At 41.0% G+C, this 19,811-nt stretch overlaps 1 protein-coding gene across 1 annotated transcript; it reads left to right on the top strand.

Annotated features, from left to right (window-relative positions):
- Window positions 1-405: 405 nt before the first annotated feature.
- dpydb (dihydropyrimidine dehydrogenase b) lies at window positions 406-18,150 on the top strand (the record flags this gene model as incomplete). The annotated part of the gene is made up of 25 exons (XM_079285654.1): window positions 406-435; window positions 2,850-2,960; window positions 3,109-3,191; window positions 3,981-4,068; window positions 4,233-4,394; window positions 5,988-6,184; window positions 6,823-6,904; window positions 7,252-7,339; window positions 7,624-7,731; window positions 8,244-8,413; window positions 8,496-8,706; window positions 9,570-9,754; window positions 9,866-10,081; window positions 10,908-11,072; window positions 11,739-11,807; window positions 11,925-12,008; window positions 12,235-12,355; window positions 12,517-12,636; window positions 14,624-14,766; window positions 15,285-15,339; window positions 16,054-16,175; window positions 16,286-16,432; window positions 16,558-16,620; window positions 17,652-17,729; window positions 17,828-18,150. 25 exons carry the CDS (start codon window positions 406-408, stop codon window positions 17,990-17,992), a joined length of 3,063 nt encoding a protein of 1,020 aa, XP_079141780.1. The 3' UTR covers window positions 17,993-18,150.
- Window positions 18,151-19,811: the final 1,661 nt, after the last annotated feature.

Consider the following 19,811-nt stretch of genomic DNA (forward strand, 5'->3'; position numbering starts at 1 on the left):
AAATGCCGAGACAGGTAGGAAGAAGTTAAACGAAACACACATGCTAGGGTGGAGTTTGGACCTGGCAGTTGACTGTGGTTATTGTTTGATCTGTCCAGAGGCAGAGGATGCCGTCCAGCTGTGCAGAACTTCGACCCCTTCGGAGAGATACAGCCTATCAGCTTGGTCCGCCGGTCTACCTTATCAACAGATTAGTTGGAGAAAAGACGGCATTCTGTGGCTTTAACCGGTCAACTTGACGCTTAACTCTTAGTGAGAGGAGCAAGCCTGATAAGGACGGACACAGATCCACTAAGGAGCAGAGAAGTCCCGGACAGTGCTTCGGATCTCTGATGCAGAAAGCAACAAGAATCTCCAGAAGATCTCCACAAAGCTTTTAGTCCCCCAAACCCAAACAGAAGCATCATGTTGAGTAGAGACCTTCCAGACATTGAGGTACATTGTTGTGTGTGTATTTGAGTCTTGTTTTAATACTTGCATATCTGCTGGCAAATAGCCGTGTGATTGTAGGGGAGAATGGGGACACGTTTGCATTTCTCTCAGTATCTCAGAGACTGTTTTGGATACAGTATATATATATATACATACCTCTTGTGAGTCCCCTAACTTTATGAAAGTGCAGGAACACATCCCTGCAGAATACAGGAGAGGTTGACATACTTTGTAGTGAACTAAAAAGTCCTGAAACATAATTTCATCAAATTGCACAAAGTTGTGTTCCAACCTGGGTGGGTGGTCTGTGATACTGTAAAGCTAACGTTATAACGGTAGCTAATGTTCATCAAAGGAGCAAGAGAGGCAGAAGAGCAGTCCCTTTCTGTTAGTGACCACACTAATACCATGAACAAATAGAGTTGACTTCGAGTCAAAGATCAGTCATTCCTGACAGGTTGAACATGAAAAACTGATGTTGGACCTACAGTATACACCACACCAAGACTATGAAAAGGCCTTTCTGCTGTTTGCCAATGCAGTTGGCTTTTTTATGAGATGACAGCAGAGCATGCATGCACTCATCACCCTCTGCTCCCGTGCTATAACGTTACATATGAAAGTACTTACATTTGATCTCTGCTCTGTGTAAACAGCCTGCAGCTCAGCCAAAGTTTCCCAAAGAGTGTTTGTCACGTGACTGTTGGTCTAAGCTGAGTCATTCATGGCTTCCCCCCATCACATTTTGAGAAGAGCAGAATTGAATGGACCTTCATTCGATGGAGGTAGAGATAGCCAGAAAAGGGGAAGAAGGGGAGGGCAAAGGGCCGTGGGTCGGGTGTGAACCGGGCTGCTGCAGTGTGGACTTTGTACAGAGAATGTTTTTCACAGTATCTTTACCGACGTTTGTGCAACACTTTATTTGGGGCGACATTTTTAATGACACATGTAGAATGAAGTGATTTTGATGAAATGTCACATTTTTAAGCTTCGATTTAGTTGCGTTTCTTTTCGGACGCTTTTGTCACACATGATGTGTTCTTGGACCGTCAGAAAGTTGAAAATCCGACATAAAGCCTAATTTATGCAGCTTCTGATAGATGGTGTTATTGTTTTTAAATTAAAAAAAACATGCTTTTCAAACAGGCATTATGTGGTTCGGAGGGTTTAACAATAATTCTGCCACATGTCACAGCAGTGAGATAAAAAAAAAGATGAATATGGCCTCATGGTTTTATGCAACAAGCCATGTGTTTTGTTGTACAAGCTGTATGACAGTGAGGTGCAGTCAGATGGGTGTGTACGTGTCGAGATGGGCCAATAGTTTCAACTCTATGTTTTCAAACTGAGATGAGTTGAGCAAACGATAATGTCATAACTGCCAGATAGTGTAACAGCTTAAAAAAATATTACAAACTCCCTCTCTAGATGGGTTAAAAGTGTAAAGAAACGTGGTTAGAAATGGATTTTAATAAGTTGTTGAGCTCCGTCTCCTTATCTGACTGGTAGGGCTTTTAGGTAAGGCCTCAAACAGCGTAGAACATGTGCTGATCATATTTTACATTTGGATCTTGATTTCCTAATTGGACATATTTCCTGTTGTAACAAGACGTCAGTACAGGATATCATTTATACCTTAATTTCTGCTCTTATGTATTCATAGAACATAAGCATAGTGACATAAGCTCAGTGCACTGACCGTCATTATCTTATCATTCTGAACCCAACCATCCAAACAAGCAAACTTCCTAGAAATTTCAGGGGGGGGGGGGGATTTAAGGACAGATAACAGCAGTGGTTTATGAGTAACAGGTGGAAAGCAACATTGAGACGTTTAAAACGTTTGGGTTAGCAAAAGTCTTGACAAAGTTTTAGAAATGCAACCCAGTTGCCAGAAAAAGCACTAGCTGGCATTGTACATTGTGTAATTTCTGACGCATTACATCTCTAATTAGCCTCATATCACACAATGCGCACAATGACACGGCGGCGGATGTTGGGAAACGATTGTTTAGGAAAGACATCATGGTTTTTGTTCAAATGTTAAAGTAACAACCGCAACAATGTAACTGGCGTAAACAAATGACAACCGCCCTTAGCAGACTTTCTTACATAATGTTGCGTATCGTAAAGTTAACATTAACATTTGGTTTCACATGGGACACGAACAGCGGTCTCCTGGGTGAAAGTTCTGTGTTTATTTTACAATCCTTAAACATATCCTTACCAATAGTTATGATGATGCCAAACATTTTTGTTTCTCAATTAAATAACAAAAGGAGAAAAAAAGGGTCACCAAAAAACCTTTTCGAAACACAGAGTGCCACAGAGACCAATAATATATTCAGATTCTCTTTTTGTCAGTCAGAATCTAATAATTATGGATGTGATTATCTATTTCCCTTCATTTGGTACAGAGCATCCTGGCTCTGAATCCAAGGGTGAAGACTCACACTCAGGTTATGTCCACGGCGAGCAAGAAGAAAGAAAAGAAACACTGGAAGAGAAACCCGGAAAAGAACTGTGATGTAAGACACACACACACTCTGCTGTAGTCCAAAGCATTTATTCAATATTTTCTTCCTCCACATCTGCCCACCCACACATTCTTTCTTCTCCTCTCTTCCATGTTTCCGTGACATCATTTTTCATCGTTCTATTTCGCCCACTCTTCAGTCTTGTGTGAAGTTGGAGAACAACTTTGACGATATCAAACACACAACGCTGAGCGAGCGCGGAGCTCTACGGGAAGCAATGAGGTGAGAATGAAATACTTTCAACTGACATCCAACCTCACAACCTCACTCATTAGCAGGCTAATGATATCCTACAAGGATGAGCTGTTTGGGCATCAGCACACCAATTCTACACCTGTTAAGTTGCTCCACCTATAGGACAAGAAAGTAATAGCACATCAGTTCAGAACTGCAGATGAGGACGCATTGATGTTGCAGGGACGGTCTGTCGATTGGTCCACCACTTTGGTCAGAATTAGATGTTGTTGTACCAACTACTACGAACAAATGGATAGATTGCCGAGAAATTTTGCTCCGACATGCATGATCCCCGTTGATGATCCTATGTTTTTTTTTCTTTGGGCCACCATTTGGTCAACATTTTAGTTTTCAGTGAAATACCTCTAAAGCTGCTGGAAGCATTTCCATGAAATCTGGTTCACACATTCATGTCCACCTCAACATGAATTGTAATCACTGAGCTGATCCTTTGACTCTTTCCTCTCGCAGTAACCTACATTTTTTTAATTTATTTTAATTTATTTAGTTTATATCTCTTGGACAATGCATATTAAATATCATTACTGTAATAGTAATATAATAATTATCAACGCGTCACTTCATTCTCAAGCCCATATATATATAGGGTTTTACTTTTTGGACTGGTGATACTTCTGGAGACTTGTACATTATTGGATGTTGCTGACTTGGCATTATTGTTGCCATGATGCTTGCTGCTTTCTTTGACAAGTCTGAAACAAAGATTTTTCAAAACAAAGTGAACTGTCAAATAAAAGTCAAATCTGTCTTTAGGTGTCTAAAATGTGCAGATGCTCCCTGTCAGAAGAGCTGCCCCACTAACATGGACATCAAGTCATTTATTACTAGCATCTCTAATAAGGTAAAGCAAAATATATACACACGAACACAGTCACGCATCCATGCACAAAGTCTTCTTTTAATGCCGTCTCCAAAGAAGATGCGAAAGAACGAAGAATGAATGAGGAATTCTAAGGAGCAATACTAATGACATGATCTTATCGTTCATGTCTGTGTGTGTACCAGAACTACTACGGGTCAGCGCGGGCCATCCTTTCTGACAACCCCCTGGGTTTGACCTGTGGAATGGTGTGTCCCACGTCAGAGCTGTGTGTGGGGGGCTGCAACTTATTTGCTTCTGAGGAGGGGCCCATTAACATCGGAGGGCTTCAGCAGTTTGCTACCGAGGTACAACATTTATAGCTGTCAAGTTTTCTGTATAAAACCATAGCCTGTATCAAAGAAGCAGACGTAACTTCCGAGTCTGAAAAGTGAAGTGCAGAATCTGCATTATTTCTACTGACCATCAGGGGGCGACTCCTCTGGTTGTATAGAAGTCTATGAGAAAATAACTCTACTTCTCTCTTGATTTATTCCCTCAGTAAACATTGTAAACATGAGTTTATGGTCTCAATCTCTCGTTGCAAGTCTTCTTCAATACAGCATGATGTTCATTTAGTACATTATGGTCCATTTAGAGTCAGACAGACCATGAAGCAGGGGATGCTTTAGGGCGGGGCTACCACAGCAACTGTTCAATCAGGATAGAGGCGTATCCCTCCGCAGCTAGTTTATGACTAAAATAATCATTTGTTTTGCATTAAGGTAAATGTTAAAGCGAGACTTCGTAACTTTTAAGCGAAGTAACACATTCATTATTTTGAATGAAAATTTAATTCATAAGCAATAAATATCACCATTGCTCAATTCAGCACCCTCAGGAGTTTTGCAGATGCAGTCTTACTTGCGTGTGGTATGAGCGCTCAGCTTAGAGTTGCTAATGTTAGCTAAAGTTAGCCGGCCATTGCTGTGTAACTGTCATTATTGAATCTGTGAGCTGATTATGTGATTCTTGAGAGTAAAAGTTCATTCTTGACCTAGCAAATTATAGTTTGACCAAATAATCTTAAATTACAGTCAACCACATCTCACATCAATAGATTGGATGTGAATGGATTTTGCTCAGTTATCAGTTGGGATCGAATGTTCAGGAACGGGAAAATCTCATCAATGGCCAATGAAGTAGACGCTTTTTTGACTTGTAAAAGCATTACAATATATTGTGAAATGAATAACAAGTTGATTAAACCCTCTAATACCAACCACAGGTGGCAGGAGATCAACACGTCCTCATACCTAGACGTTGCGGTTTTAAACCTGCGGTTAATATTTCCAATTTGTCCCAAATTGGTTAGGTCTGGGCAATAAAAGTACATTTTGAGGTTTTTGCAAAAGATAATTGTTTTGGGTTGAAATAAGTAGACTGTTTGTTGTGTAATTTAAGTTTACGTACATGACATAAGTTAAATTGGTTTTGTGAGTTTACTTTCGTACGTAAGTTAAAGTAAGTCAACGTTTTCTTCCACACGGGAGACGAACTGAAGTGTCCTGGGTCAAAGTCCTGTTTGACCCCTCCATCCTCACCGACTCCCTCCCAACACGGACTTTGTCTCTTTTTATACTACGTCACCTGATGTCCTCCTTTGTGCCCATAATAATTACTACACCCGCCTAACAATATATGTAAATCATTTTTGGGTTTGTAATAATTTGCTTGTCCAAACAACCTTTCTTATGGGAGAAGACAGTTTTAAAATGAAGCATCATCACGTCATTGCCAATTGTGGCCACAGTAGCCATTGCTCAGGAAATGCTATATAGGCTACACATAGTCAGCCATGTTGTGTTGAGAGTTATACCAGTGTTATGGTATGAACAGTCTATTAATGGGCTTGATAAGTGTATTATTTTAAATATGGGGGTGTGTTATTTTCTTCCCAGGTGTTTAGCAAGATGGGCATCCCTCAGATCAGGAATCCTGAACTCCCACCAGCCAATGAGATGCCAGAGTCTTACAACGCCCCTATAGCTCTGATTGGTTGTGGCCCAGCGTCAGTCAGCTGTGCCTCCTTCCTGGCCCGTCTTGGATATGATAATATTACGATATTTGAGAAACAGAAGTACATTGGAGGGCTGAGGTAATGTGCCATCATCATGTTGTGTGTCATACTGCATCATATCAAAGATTGTTAAGCATAATATTAGTTGAAATTGTATATTCACATACACACATTATATATATATATATATATATATATATATATATATATATATATATATATATATATATATATATATATATATATATATATATATATATATATATATATATATATATATACATATATATATATATATATATGTATATATATATACATATATATATATATACAGTTACAAAAATACTGATGAATAATTGGACAAAGCAGGCCTTTAGATACAGCAAATGCTTTTGTGAAATGTAGAAAAATGTAATTCAATTTCACATTTCAAGCAAAATAAAAACAAACTTCTGGCATTTATTCAGCAAAATCTAAAGTGTGGCAAGGCCATCTGACGATTTAGTTACTTTGCAACTCAATGTTCAGTCATTTTGGGAAATTGTTTGGTGTTAATGAAGGAGTGTTGGGTCTCTGTGTGAGTGAATGTAGGCCTGTTAAAAATAATCACAACCAGAAAGCAAGGCAGACTCACTGACACTGTTGAGAAGGAGAATGAGACAACGTCAAACAAGGCGGAAAAAGAAAATTCAACAAATGTGTTTTCCTCCATGCAGCACATCAGAAATCCCCCAGTTCCGGCTTCCCTATGAGGTGGTCCAGTTTGAAATACTGCTGATGAAGGACTTGGGAGTGAAGGTATGACTCATAGAAACTCTTATCATACACACACATTTTGTTTTAGTGTCCGTACTGTGTCCATACTATAAAATGCTGAAATACATACAACAATAATTGTTTAGTCTTCTGTTGGTTGTTAGATGGATTTGTAATTATCTTAATGGAGTCAGTGTGTACTAAGATATGATACCATACCTTATATACCTTAAATACCCGATATATTGTCAGTCCCATATTGGAATAGAAAATGGACAATGTTGATTCTTGATATTGGATATTCATGAACATTCAGCCAATAATGATGATCATTTCAATCCCTACACGTTGTTGTTAAATATGTGTGTGTGTGTGTGTGTGTGTGCCAGGTGGTGTGTGAGAAGGGTCTAGGTGTTGACGGAATGACTTTGACGTCCCTGAAACAGGAAGGATTTAACGCTGTCTTCATTGGGATTGGTGAGCGCGTCTTCTTTGCATTTGACCAAATGGATGTGCATTTTAAACATTCATCCGTTTTTACACATTTGAATCCATCTTTAACAGTGGTATACATATAGTATCTGTGTGTGTGTGTGTGTGTGTGTGTGTGTGTGTGTGTGTGTGTGTGTGTGTGTGTGTGTGTGTGTGTGTGTGTGTGTGTGTGTGAGACATAGTGAATTTTTGAACTGTTTCACTGACAATCATATCTGTTCAAACAGTTTGACTGTTTTTTTGTCCAATGTATCTGTGTGTGTCTCCAGGTCTCCCTCAGGCCAACAGAGCTAACATCTTCCAGGGTTTAACTATGGACCAAGGCTTCTTCACTTCCAAAGACTTTCTGCCCATGGTGGCCACTGCCAGCAAGAAAGGTACTGCGGTGAATACACACCCATCCCTGTTCTTCCATCTTTGTGAGGACCCTCATCTACATAATGCATTCCCTAGCCCCTTGCCCTTATCCATCATGACTTAATGCCTGACCCGAATCCTTAGCATGAACCGTTTTCTAGCCTGAAGCTTGAAAGTAAGTCCTAACCCTCAAACAGGCCTGGGAGGAGGTGAGGATTGGCCATAATGTCCTCACTTTCCAAAAATAGCCTCATTGGTTAAAAAGTTGGTCCTCACTATGTAACAAGTAGAAGAACATACACACACAAAAAGCATGGATATAGTGGACATCAACCATTTACAGGAAATATACAACACACACACACAACAGTTTCGTTGGTGACATCATTTCAATTAACAAATATTTGTAGGTATTAAGAAGGAAATCGAACTAGTTCAGATATAAAAATGTTTCAGCGGTGAAAGGTATATTTGCGCGTCAGGGACAGTCTCATATTACTGTGTCTCTCTGTCTCCGTCTCACTCGGTCTAGGGATGTGTCAGTGCCGCTCCTCTCTGCCAGAGTTAAGAGGTATCGTGATAGTTTTGGGGGCCGGCGACACCGCGTTTGACTGCGCCACCTCGGCTCTACGCTGCGGAGCCAAGAGAGTCTACGTCTGCTTCAGGAAGGGATTCACTAACATCAGGGCTGTTCCTGAGGAGGTACGGATGGGGGATGGATGGACAGATATATACGCAGATGGAAACATAGAGAACGCTGAACACGTGTTTTTTTCCCTGTCAGATGGAGTTGGCTAAGGAGGAGAAGTGTGAGTTCCTGCCCTTCCTGTCTCCTCGTGAGGTCATCATGAAGAACGGTCGGGTTGCCGGGTTACAGTTCTGTCGCACCGAGCACACTGAGGAAGGTGATTGGCTGGAAGATGAAGAGCAAGTTGTCAGGCTGAAGGCTGATTACATCATCAGTGCCTTTGGTTCCATGCTCAACGAGCCGCAAGGTAACTGACCAATCAGACGGACTGGCTGACCAACAATTAGCCTCTTTGCTTTGCCCTGACAAATCAGTCAACTAATATGTGTGTTAAAAATGAGAAGATGTGTGTAAACCTCTGTATCTTTGTATTTTGTGTGTGTTTTTGTATTTTTGCAGTCTTTTGTATGTTTATATGTGGTATTTGTATTTTTATAAATATAATAGAATTAATATCGGTATTTGAAGGCTAACTCATACAGCTGATTTGTATCCCATCTGAATTTTATGAACTTACATTTTTTTTAAATTTAATTTATTGAGCACAGGATGACCAGCATATGTAATCAACCAATATGGCTTGTTACAAACTCTTGGTCTCTTGGTCTGTCCGACTTTGGAAAAGGTCCTAGAAAATACATATTTGCATTGTTACACAACAGCTTTGAGCTTTTCATAATTGCAGGAGTTGTTACTGAGTGATGCTGTAGCTGAATGCAGAATATTAAAGCTACTTCGAGGAACTTACATTTTGTGTTGATTGTGGTTGTCCCTGTGGACAAAAGCAGTAGTAGTGTTCCCTTGCACCAGACTCCCTTTAGAAAACCTCTTATTTTCTTGCAGCAAGGGTTTGATAGTCAGCCCCGCACAGTCCTGGTTCTGGTTCTCCCGTGCCTCCCTTCCCCCCAGCGGGCTCAGTAATATGGTCTGGGTCAGCAGCAGCTTAACATCAGTGTTGGTTTCATTTACTGATGAAGGTCATATAGAGGCATCGGTATTAAACTGAGACTGTTTCAGAACCAGGTGTAAGTTCGTCATAGTAACCTTAATTTGGTGATAACATGTTTTCATGCATAATCAGATCCATATTCCGAATGTGTCTGTGTGTAGTAAGTGAGGCCATGGCTCCTGTGAAGATGAACCGCTGGGGCACTCCAGAGGTGAACACCGACACCATGCAGACCAGTGAGCCCTGGGTGTTTGCAGGAGGAGACATCGCTGGTTTGGCAAACACCACCGTGGAATCGGTGAACGATGGCAAACAGGCTTCGTGGCACATTCACAGATACATGCAGGTAAATTGGTCTCAGCCTGAAGCCTGCCCCCCCCCCCCCCCCCCTGCCCAGTTTATTACTGAATTAAACATAGGCTGTAACATATTCGTCCCATCTCTCTTGCTCCTGCAGTCTCTGCATGGACAGACAGTGGACCCAGTTCCGAAGCTGCCGCTGTTTTACAGCGCTATAGATCAGGTGGACATCAGCGTTGAGGTGTGTGGAATAAAGTTTCCCAACCCGTTTGGTCTGGCGTCTGCTCCTCCCACCACCAGCACTGCCATGATCAGGAGGGCTTTTGAGCAAGGATGGGGCTTCGCTCTGACCAAGACATTTGGACTGAATAAGGTAGAGTAAACACACACACACAATATAAAGTACCACCAGGCAAGCACTTAGAGTTGCAGATTAGTAAGCAAACATAAGGGATTCTTACCCACTTCACTTTGGTTATTTTGTAGTTTGTTGTGTGACTTTGTATAGTTTGTTGGTCTAAATGGCAGCACTAACAGAGATGGTAACCAGCAACATATTGTAGGGCTGCACCCAACAATCATTTTCACTTTAGATTCGTCTGCCAGTCATTATTATTTGGGAGATCATGTGTTCGGTCATGTGTGCGTGTGTATCTGTCACAGCTAGTCTCACATACAACTGAACTCATCAGCCTGATTTTAGTCGTTTAATCTGTAAATTGACAGAAAAAAACATCCATCACAGTGTCATAAAGCCCAATTTAGCCCAATTCAGATTGCCTGTTTTGTCCAACCAAAAGTCCAAAGCCTTCTTATTTTCAGTTTACTACTATGATACAATCATACAATCAGCAAGTTTTCATATTTAAGAAGCTGGAACCAGAAGTTTTGTTGGCATCAGAATTGTTACTGATTGATTTTTGTTCCACTGATTCATGACCTGATTGTTTCAGCTCTGAAGTAATGCCATTGTTTGAAGTATTCCGTCAGTAAAAGCTCAAATAAATGAGTTTTAGCTTCTGTTTCAGGGAATGCCGTGTGTTATTAGCTCCACAGGTAATATGTCTGCATTAATGGAAACATGCACATACATGCATGACATGGAAGTGGATTCTGAGTCTATTTACCAATGGAAACCCAGTTACATAAAAAGAACCACTCACACAGACTCCACTGCCTCTGTGAATCTGTGCCTGCAGGATCTGGTGACCAACGTGTCTCCTCGCATTGTGCGCGGTACCACCTCAGGTCACATGTACGGACCGGGTCAGGGCTCCTTCCTCAACATCGAGCTCATCAGCGAGAAGACGGCAGCCTACTGGTGTCAGTCAGTCACAGAGCTGAAGAGGGACTTCCCTAACAATGTAAGTTTCCTCGTCACGGTCAGAGTCATGACTGCACTTTACTAAGAAACATGAAGAGCGTTACTAACAGCAGGCAGAATGTTGCCAAGTGTGGTGACTGCCTATGTGTGTTAAAGTGTTAAAGCTAGGGCTTGGCCAACTTGACAAACCAGCAGGAGCAAGAGTGCGCTAGATTTAAAAAATATCCAACATAAAAACTCAGCCCAGTGTTGCAACAACACTGACAGCCCGTCATTTTGGGCATCCCTCCAAAGCCACGACCCCCCAAATTACCATAATGAACCTAAACAAACATGGTTATTGTTAGTAGTCACAGCTGTTAAGCTAGCAGCTTGTGGAGGACTCTGGTGGCGAGCATACATTCGGGCCAAATGAAATGATTGGAGGAGCTTAATAACGTCCTGTGACAGCCACAGATACCAGATCTCTTTCCTTTTTCCCCTTTTAATTCATTGGTTGCTGTCAGGATGTGATGAAACTTTCAACAAAAATATCTAAGATGTTTTTTAAGAAGATTACAAACAGACAGTGGCTATTTACACTGTCTGATCCAACAGCATGGTGAGATTCATCTTCCACCCGAGTCACTGCGTGTCTGAAATATTACGTGTGTGATTGAAGAACGGACATTTGAAAACGAACCCTCTCCCCGTCTCTCTCTGTCAGGTGGTGATCTCCAGTATAATGTGCAGTTACAACAAGGAAGACTGGACAGAAATAGCCGTGATGGCAGAGGTGAGGAAAACCACATGCCGGTTACAGGATCTATTGTGTAATTATTGAATGTGCACACACAGGTTGCAACTGTGTGGTTTGTGACGGTCTGAAATGGAAATGTGTGTGTGTGTTTAGGAATCAGGAGCAGATGCATTGGAGCTGAACCTGTCTTGTCCTCATGGGATGGGAGAGAGAGGCATGGGACTGGCCTGTGGACAGGTACACACACACACACACACACACACACACACACACACTATTCCGATGTACAGTATATGCACATTTTACTCGTCATAAGCACACAGTTCATTCCGGTTTTTCAGCCTGCTCTGCCATATTATGGAGGATACCATCTCATGTAATCTTTCAAAAATGTATAATTTGATATGCTGAATAATTTGTGTATTATTGACATGTTTGTGTTTTCATGTGTCTGTGGGATTAGGACCCGGTGTTGGTGCGTAACATCTGCCGCTGGGTGCGTGCAGCCACTACCATTCCGTTCTTTGCCAAACTGACACCAAACGTTACCAATATTGTCGACATCGCCATGGCTGCTCATGAAGGTGGACACACTTCACCGCACCACGCTCACTTCTTTTTCTTTCTTCCACTTCATTTCTGCTACTGGACGTCCTTCCATCAATATATATATGGAGCAAATGATCAACATTGAGGATATGTAATGAATGTATGTGATTGTTGTTATTGTTGCGCTGTGTTACAGGTGGAGCAGATGGAGTAACAGCCACCAACACAGTGTCAGGTATGATGGGACTGAAGGCCGACAGCTCCCCCTGGCCGAGTGTTGGGAAGGACCAACGCACCACGTATGGAGGGGTCTCTGGTGAGGAAACGCACGAACATACAAACATGTACGCTATCTGGTGGTTACCGATACTGCTGTAGTAAAAGGGTACTTGTAGAGAATATGTGTGGCAGTTCTTCAATAAAGACAGATTAAAAGGAGTAAATTAAAGCAGCAGAGGATTACCCGGATTTTAGTCCGTAATAATGTGAGTCTAGCGATAAAAACACTGGATCCTACACTTCCCATTCTGCAACTTCATAGCGTCTTTCGTCAGAATCTCTCTGTTCAATTAACACCTCCAGTTCATAACACGGCTTTCTGTTATAAATTTGTAATCACCACGCCCAAGTTGAGACAACACAGATGATATCATTTCGGTCTTTTTTAAATTTTGGAACACTCTTTCCAGAGCCGATGGAATCCCTGAGAGGAAAATGAGAAAAAGTAATTCTGGTGATCCATTTTTTTGGTCTGATCTAAATCGTTTTCTCTCCTGTGTTTATGACTTAAAGGAACCGTATATAGCATTTTGGGGGATCTATTGGCAGAAATGGAATATAATATTCATAAGTATGTTTTCTTGAATGTATAATCACCTGAAAATAAGAACTGTTGTGTTTTTGTTACCTTAGCATGAGCCGTTTATGTCCACATACCGAGCGGGTCCTCTTCACAGAGCCGGCCATCATGTTTCTACAGTAGCCTGGAACGGACAAACCAAACGTTGGTTCTAGAGATGTAATCTGAACCCAAGATCCTAGAAACTAGACCTTTAAGAACAGATGAAAGACAGTTTTGCCAGGGTCACTTTTTTGATTTGCTTTATTTCCACCAGTGAAACAGGCGGGAAAATGTTTTTTTTGTTTTGTGTTCTCCTTGCACTTTAAACACAAGGCACATAGAGTGTGTGTTAGCAAGTTATGTACATTAAAACTCACTTGGAGGAAAACATAAATGCTATTTCGTCCTATTTAGAACAACAGCCTCTTGTGGCTGAAATTAGTACTACAACAACAGACGTAGAAAAATGATCCTGACAAAAAGAAAATCACCTGTTTCACAGATTAACAACAAAAAAGAATAAATTCAGGGAGATTAATCTGGCTTCCATAACAGCCACAGAAGACATTATGAAATCATTTTCACAGTGTTACTTATTGTTATGAACAAACTCAACTTACCGAGTAAACTGGTGAAGTCCATCTTTAATTAGGTAACATAGACAGTGACATGAATACAGATGGACAACAAACACATACCAATTAACATACCCACGAGTTTATACCATGAAGGGAGGGGCTTCTGCCTTATAACCAGGTGGCAACCTCCGGTCTGCTAACTGAAGCTACTCCTTCGGTTGCAAAAAGTCTGATTGTATAGAAGTCTATGAGAAAGTGACTCTACTTCCCTCTTGATTTATTCCCTCAGTAAACATTGTAAACATGGTTTATGGTCTCAATCTCTAGTTTCAAGTCTTCTTCAATACAGCATGATGTTCATTTGGTAAATTATGGTCCATTTAGAGTCAAATAGACCATAAAGCAGGGGATGCTTTAGGGCGGGGCTACATTGGGATCGACAGGTTGCTGACTCAACCAGAGCCGTATAGTGCGTCTCTACGTCACTCCTCCGCATTCCAAATATGGTAACTTCCGTTCGATTGCGAAAAAGTCTACATGGCGACGGCCGCAATCCAAGATGGCGACGGCGAGATCGCCGAACTCGAGACTTCAAAACGACAGTCCACAAACCAATAGGTGACGTCACGATGACTACGTCCACTTCCGATATACAGTCTGTGCTTATAACCAACTGTAACCGTGGTAACCTACCACAAGCAGGTATCACATTTCAGTGGCCTGAAGTATTGAAATGAACTGAAAACAAAGGTTGTCTTTTACGTGTAAGATTTGTAAATACAACAGCATTAGCCTTTAAAAGACCCTGGGATAACTGAGTGAATTAAAGTGACACATGACATCCACACTGAACTAGCTCTTAATATGAATAACAATGTGTGCAGGTAATGCCATCAGACCCATCGCTCTCAGAGCAGTGTCAGCCATCGCCAGAGCGATTCCTGGTTTCCCCGTCCTGGCCACCGGAGGCATCGACTCAGCAGAGGCTGGACTACAGTTTCTCCACGCCGGGGCCTCTGTGTTACAGGTGATGATATTGATGCAGCTCTGATTCCCTCATGCAATAATAGTTTAATAACATATTGTGAAGTTGATGAATACATCTGTTTTTTTAAAGACTGTAATCTGAATTGCCTTACAGTTTAATATCACTGTAGATGATCTTTTATTACTTATACTACAAACATATTCCTGTTCTCCTACATCTGCGCTGTGTTTTTCAGTTTCTTCGAAATAAATGTTGTCTAAATATGAATATATTTGTATTTGAATTATCCAGTTAGGTTCATACTGTCTCTTCAATCCTCCGAGTTAAGTCTTGAACAAGCTCTGTGGATGTTTTCAGCTGAGGGCACCACGGTGTAAACAGTGACAACTATTTTTAAACTCATTCATTCAATATAGCAATTTAAGGGTCAGAAACAGCAGTATTTGACAGAAATATACAAATTGCAGTTATTTGAAGCAAAATTAAATCTTACTTTATATGGTTGTGATTACGTTTTTGTTGACCTCTGTTTGTCTTCCTGCCTCTGACTCCCACAGGTGTGCAGTGCAGTACAGAACCAGGACTTCACAGTGATTGAGGATTACTGTGTGGGTGTGTAACTGTGTTTCTGTATTTATATATATTCTCCTTGGAGAAAAGACATGAAGCAGATCCAGCATATTGGACCCTGAAACAAGCAACAAGCAATAATGACAAACATCACTGGATGTTTTTTATAATGTCATGAACTGTGACGGCCTTTCATTCCCTCAGCCATTGCTGGAGACGTTCTTTTGTTTTTCCATGCATCCATCCCATTTCCATGGGAAAAAAGTTCTTTGCCATAATTTAAAAATAATACTAATTATGACAGTTTCACACAAATGTCTAATATGATAAAATGAAGTGATGATATTTTTGACTGACATTGTTAAAACTGCAACATGACTAGTTGGCTGGCGGATACAACCAAGAGGCAGTTATTCTAGTTATAACAATAAAATGCATGGGTTTAGCATTCAGTCGTGTTATTATTCTAGTTCTTGAAAATCTAAAACAATGACCCATGGGGCCGGTTAACCTGTTGTTTATCTCAACAGGTTGTACTCGAGGGTATTTTTAACTGAAGTCTGTATCGACATAACAGATTGACAAGCTACCTACATACTCATGTTGTGATTCAGCTCTGAAGAGTTCTGCATACCCACTTTGTATGTTCTCCTGAAATAACCACCAACCTAAAAATGGTCAAATGTGTCCAGATGCTTCTGCTTTCGGATATTTAACCTGCACGATGATACCATCACGGTGGATATGTGTGTTCAGGTCTGAAGGCCTTGTTGTACCTGAAGAGCCTGGAGCTGAAGGACTGGGATGGCCAGTCTCCTCCAACAGAGAGACATCAGAAGGGGAAACCAGTTCCCAGACTGGAAGACCTGGTGGGAAAGGTACCACCACTTTCTACCAATACTACTACTACAGTATTAGTATATTAATTATGCTACTATAGTACGACTACCATTGCCATCTGTGTGTGTGTGTGTGTGTGTGTTGGTAGAGCCTCCCTAGCTTTGGACCGTACCTCCAGGAGAGGACAGATGCCATCGCAGAGTACAAGAAAAGGCTGAGAAACGAAAATAATTCTGTGAAGGAAGCCGTCATCAGCCGGGGCGACGCGCCCAAAAAAACTGTCCCTGCAGTCAAGGTATGGCACACTGCACACACTCTACTCCTTCGGATGTATTATTGTTGTATATTTGTGCTTTGGCCTGTGAAATACGTTTTTAACCACTGTGGATACTGTGTGTGTGTGTGTGTGTGTGTGTGTAGGACGTGATAGCCAGAGCGCTGCGCCACATCGGAGCATACCGGGACCTTAACAACATGGAGCAGGTACACATATTCTCACATATTATAGCCCTTTTATATTTTAAGAATTAAACATTTTAAGTGAGGTTGTTGCCGCCAAAATGAACAGAAGCCCAAAGATTATGGTACACAATACATTGTTTTACAACATTCTTGAAATCTTGGCATAACCCAAATAGAGGCCAAATGACCAAATGGGCCCAAAGTGTCAGGACCCATGGGCCTTCACATACAAAATGTAATCTCCAAGTATCAACCAGGAAGAGACTCAAAATGACCACAAAGTAACACAAAACAACTACAATTAGACACAAAGCAACTTTAAAGACAGTGGGAGTGCAAATTGATTCCAAAGCTTTGCAAGGAGGTATCACATGCAATGTATAATATACTGGACATAAATCTACCTCTGCACCCTAATTTCATATTAGACACATATATCCATCCATCCATCCATCCATTATCTCTAACCGCTTATCCTATTCAGAGTGCTGTGGAGACAAATATCCAGTTGATCCAATTTTCCGAAACAAAAATAAATCACTTGTTAACATGTGCTTGCTGTTAATGTTAAACACCTCATAGCTTTATCAGGGATACATGTGAATAGGCTGCATGTAGGTCAGTGGATCAGGGAGATGGTTCCCTTCCTCTCAATGGAGAGAATCACTTATAGATCTTTGACTCTTTATGGAAAATATGGATACGTCTAAAACACTTCAATGGACTGAGGAAACAAGAAATGTTGATGTGATGAGAGGTTGGATATAAACAGGGAGGAGAATATCACCTGTTCTAAATTGTATTTACTTTTCACTCTCTATTCTATGATATCCTACTTTTTCGTTTACTTTTTGACTATTTCTTTATGCATTTGTTTTTGTACTTTTCATTTATTTGGCTTTTTTCATACAATGTTTTGTCAATTATATTTTTCAATGCTGTTTTACATGTGTGTATGTGTATTTATTTATTTGTTATTTATTTATTTATGAATTCATGAAATAAATTGATTATAAATTGATCATAATCATGATCTTTCCCTGTGTTCTCAGGTCCAGGCTGTGATAGATGAAGAGATGTGTATCAACTGTGGAAAATGTTACATGACCTGCAACGACTCTGGATACCAGGTATGTCAGTCAGTCAGTCTGTCAGTCACAGAACTCCCTGTTTTGAAGACTTAACTGGCTCAGTCCTCGCTCACACGACCCGTTCACTGTCTTCACAGGCCATAACGTTCGACCCAGAGACACACCTTCCCAGTGTGACTGACAACTGCACCGGCTGCACTCTGTGCCTCAGCGTCTGTCCGATCATAGACTGCATCAAGATGGTTACCATGGAAATACCCTATAAACCCAAGAGGGGTGTGCCCGTCAGTCCTGTCTGCTGAAGGGAGAGACGAACCAACACTGTCCACCAGTGGCGGCTGGTCAATAGAGGGCCATGGGGCCTGGCCCCACCTGGAGCCACACAACAAAACAAAAAAAATCATAAATTATACAAATTGTCAATATTTGTGTTTTTGAACTATGGAATGTACCCAGTAATGTGTGTAAAATATGATATCTGCGCAAAATATATGCTTTTCCTGCTCGTCCTCTCCGCCTGTGTGCTCTCTGCTCGTGCTCTCTGTCTGTGTGCACGACACTCTGAGAACGCGCAGCTTGGGGGGCCTGATCGTTTTGGCCCAAAAGAGACGGGTCTATGAAGCAGTTTAGCCAATTGCTGATTCAAGATATAAATGAGTGACATACAATTTAGCCAATCAGCGACCTCAAATAGATTCAGCTGTGGGCCAGAACGATCAGGCCCCCCTCGCTGCGCGTTCTCGTCAGGAAAAGTCTCTACAGGCGAGCACTCCTCCTCCAAGACCCGTTTGAGAGGAGAACTTTGAGGAGATTCTGCAGCCAACGAGCTGATATCAGATCAGCCTGACCTCACAATCAGACAGCAGACTCGCGGGAAAGGGAAGCAGTACATGCGGAGCTTCTGTACTAGCTGTACACCAGACAGGTTTGGCTAGCTGGATGACATCATGCTAATCATTTATTTAGCTTTTTAAAACAACGGGGACGGATCCAGCACGGACAGTTACGGGAGTGAGGGATGAGGAGGTAAGGAAACATGAGAACACCAGGATAGGGAGTGAGGGATGAGGAGGTAAGGAAACATGAGAACACCAGGATAGGGAGTGAGGGATGAGGAGGTAAGGAAACATGAGAACACCAGGGTAGGGAGTGAGGGATGAGGAGGTAAGGAAACATGAGAACACCAGGGTAGGGAGTGAGGGATGAGGAGGTAAGGAAACATGAGAACACCAGGACACACATGGAGAACTCTGTCAAGCTGCATATCAGACAAAGTGAACATCTTTTATTCTACATAGTTGTCCTCAGTCTCATCTGCTTAACTTGGTCATGGAGGCATCAACATGTAATAGAGATGTTAAATTCACAGTGAAAACTCATCATAGCTTAATTTAACATCAGCATTCATAATTACACTTCATGTTTACTTCTCCTGATCTTTACCTCCTATAACAAGGTCCATAGGGGCATCTCAATAAATGAACATGTTATATTATATTATATAAGTGTTATTTACTACTTTTTTCGAATACATGTTAAATATTTAACTGCAAAGTAATAATGCGTGTTTGATATTTTAATTTGTTTGCATTAAATCATGCTGGGATGTTTGCTGAAATTGATAGGATGGCCCTACCTAGAACATTTTCCACCAGCCGCCACTGCTGTCCACCTATTTAATAACGGTAATCAGACGTTATGAAGTTGGGTTTTATGATCAGATTAATCTGCCTCATGAGGTTTGACACATTTGTTGTGTCCCATTAATGTAAATCACTTGGAAGAGTTCAAAAGTGATAGAAAAATGACATCTTATGTGTTTATCTGCTTGATGGAGAGTAATAGGTGGAGTTCATTTGAAATTATGATTGTATGTACTGTATGTTAATGTGCTAATGTGAAAATAAATCTTTGATATGGTCTAATTATTCAAATAAAAGTGTTCTAATACAGAAAAGCATCTGAACACTGGAGCACAAACTAACATACGCACACTGTATGAACTGTTACATATCTTACCGTGGATCAAACTGGGATGAATCTCATAGACTTGGTCATTATATTGTACTGACTGGTCTGGTGGAATAAGTATTCAGATATTTACCTTGATTAAAAATGAGC

Source organism: Melanostigma gelatinosum (genome assembly GCF_949748355.1).
Source record: "Melanostigma gelatinosum genome assembly, chromosome: 15".
Lineage (NCBI taxonomy): Eukaryota > Metazoa > Chordata > Actinopteri > Perciformes > Zoarcidae > Melanostigma > Melanostigma gelatinosum.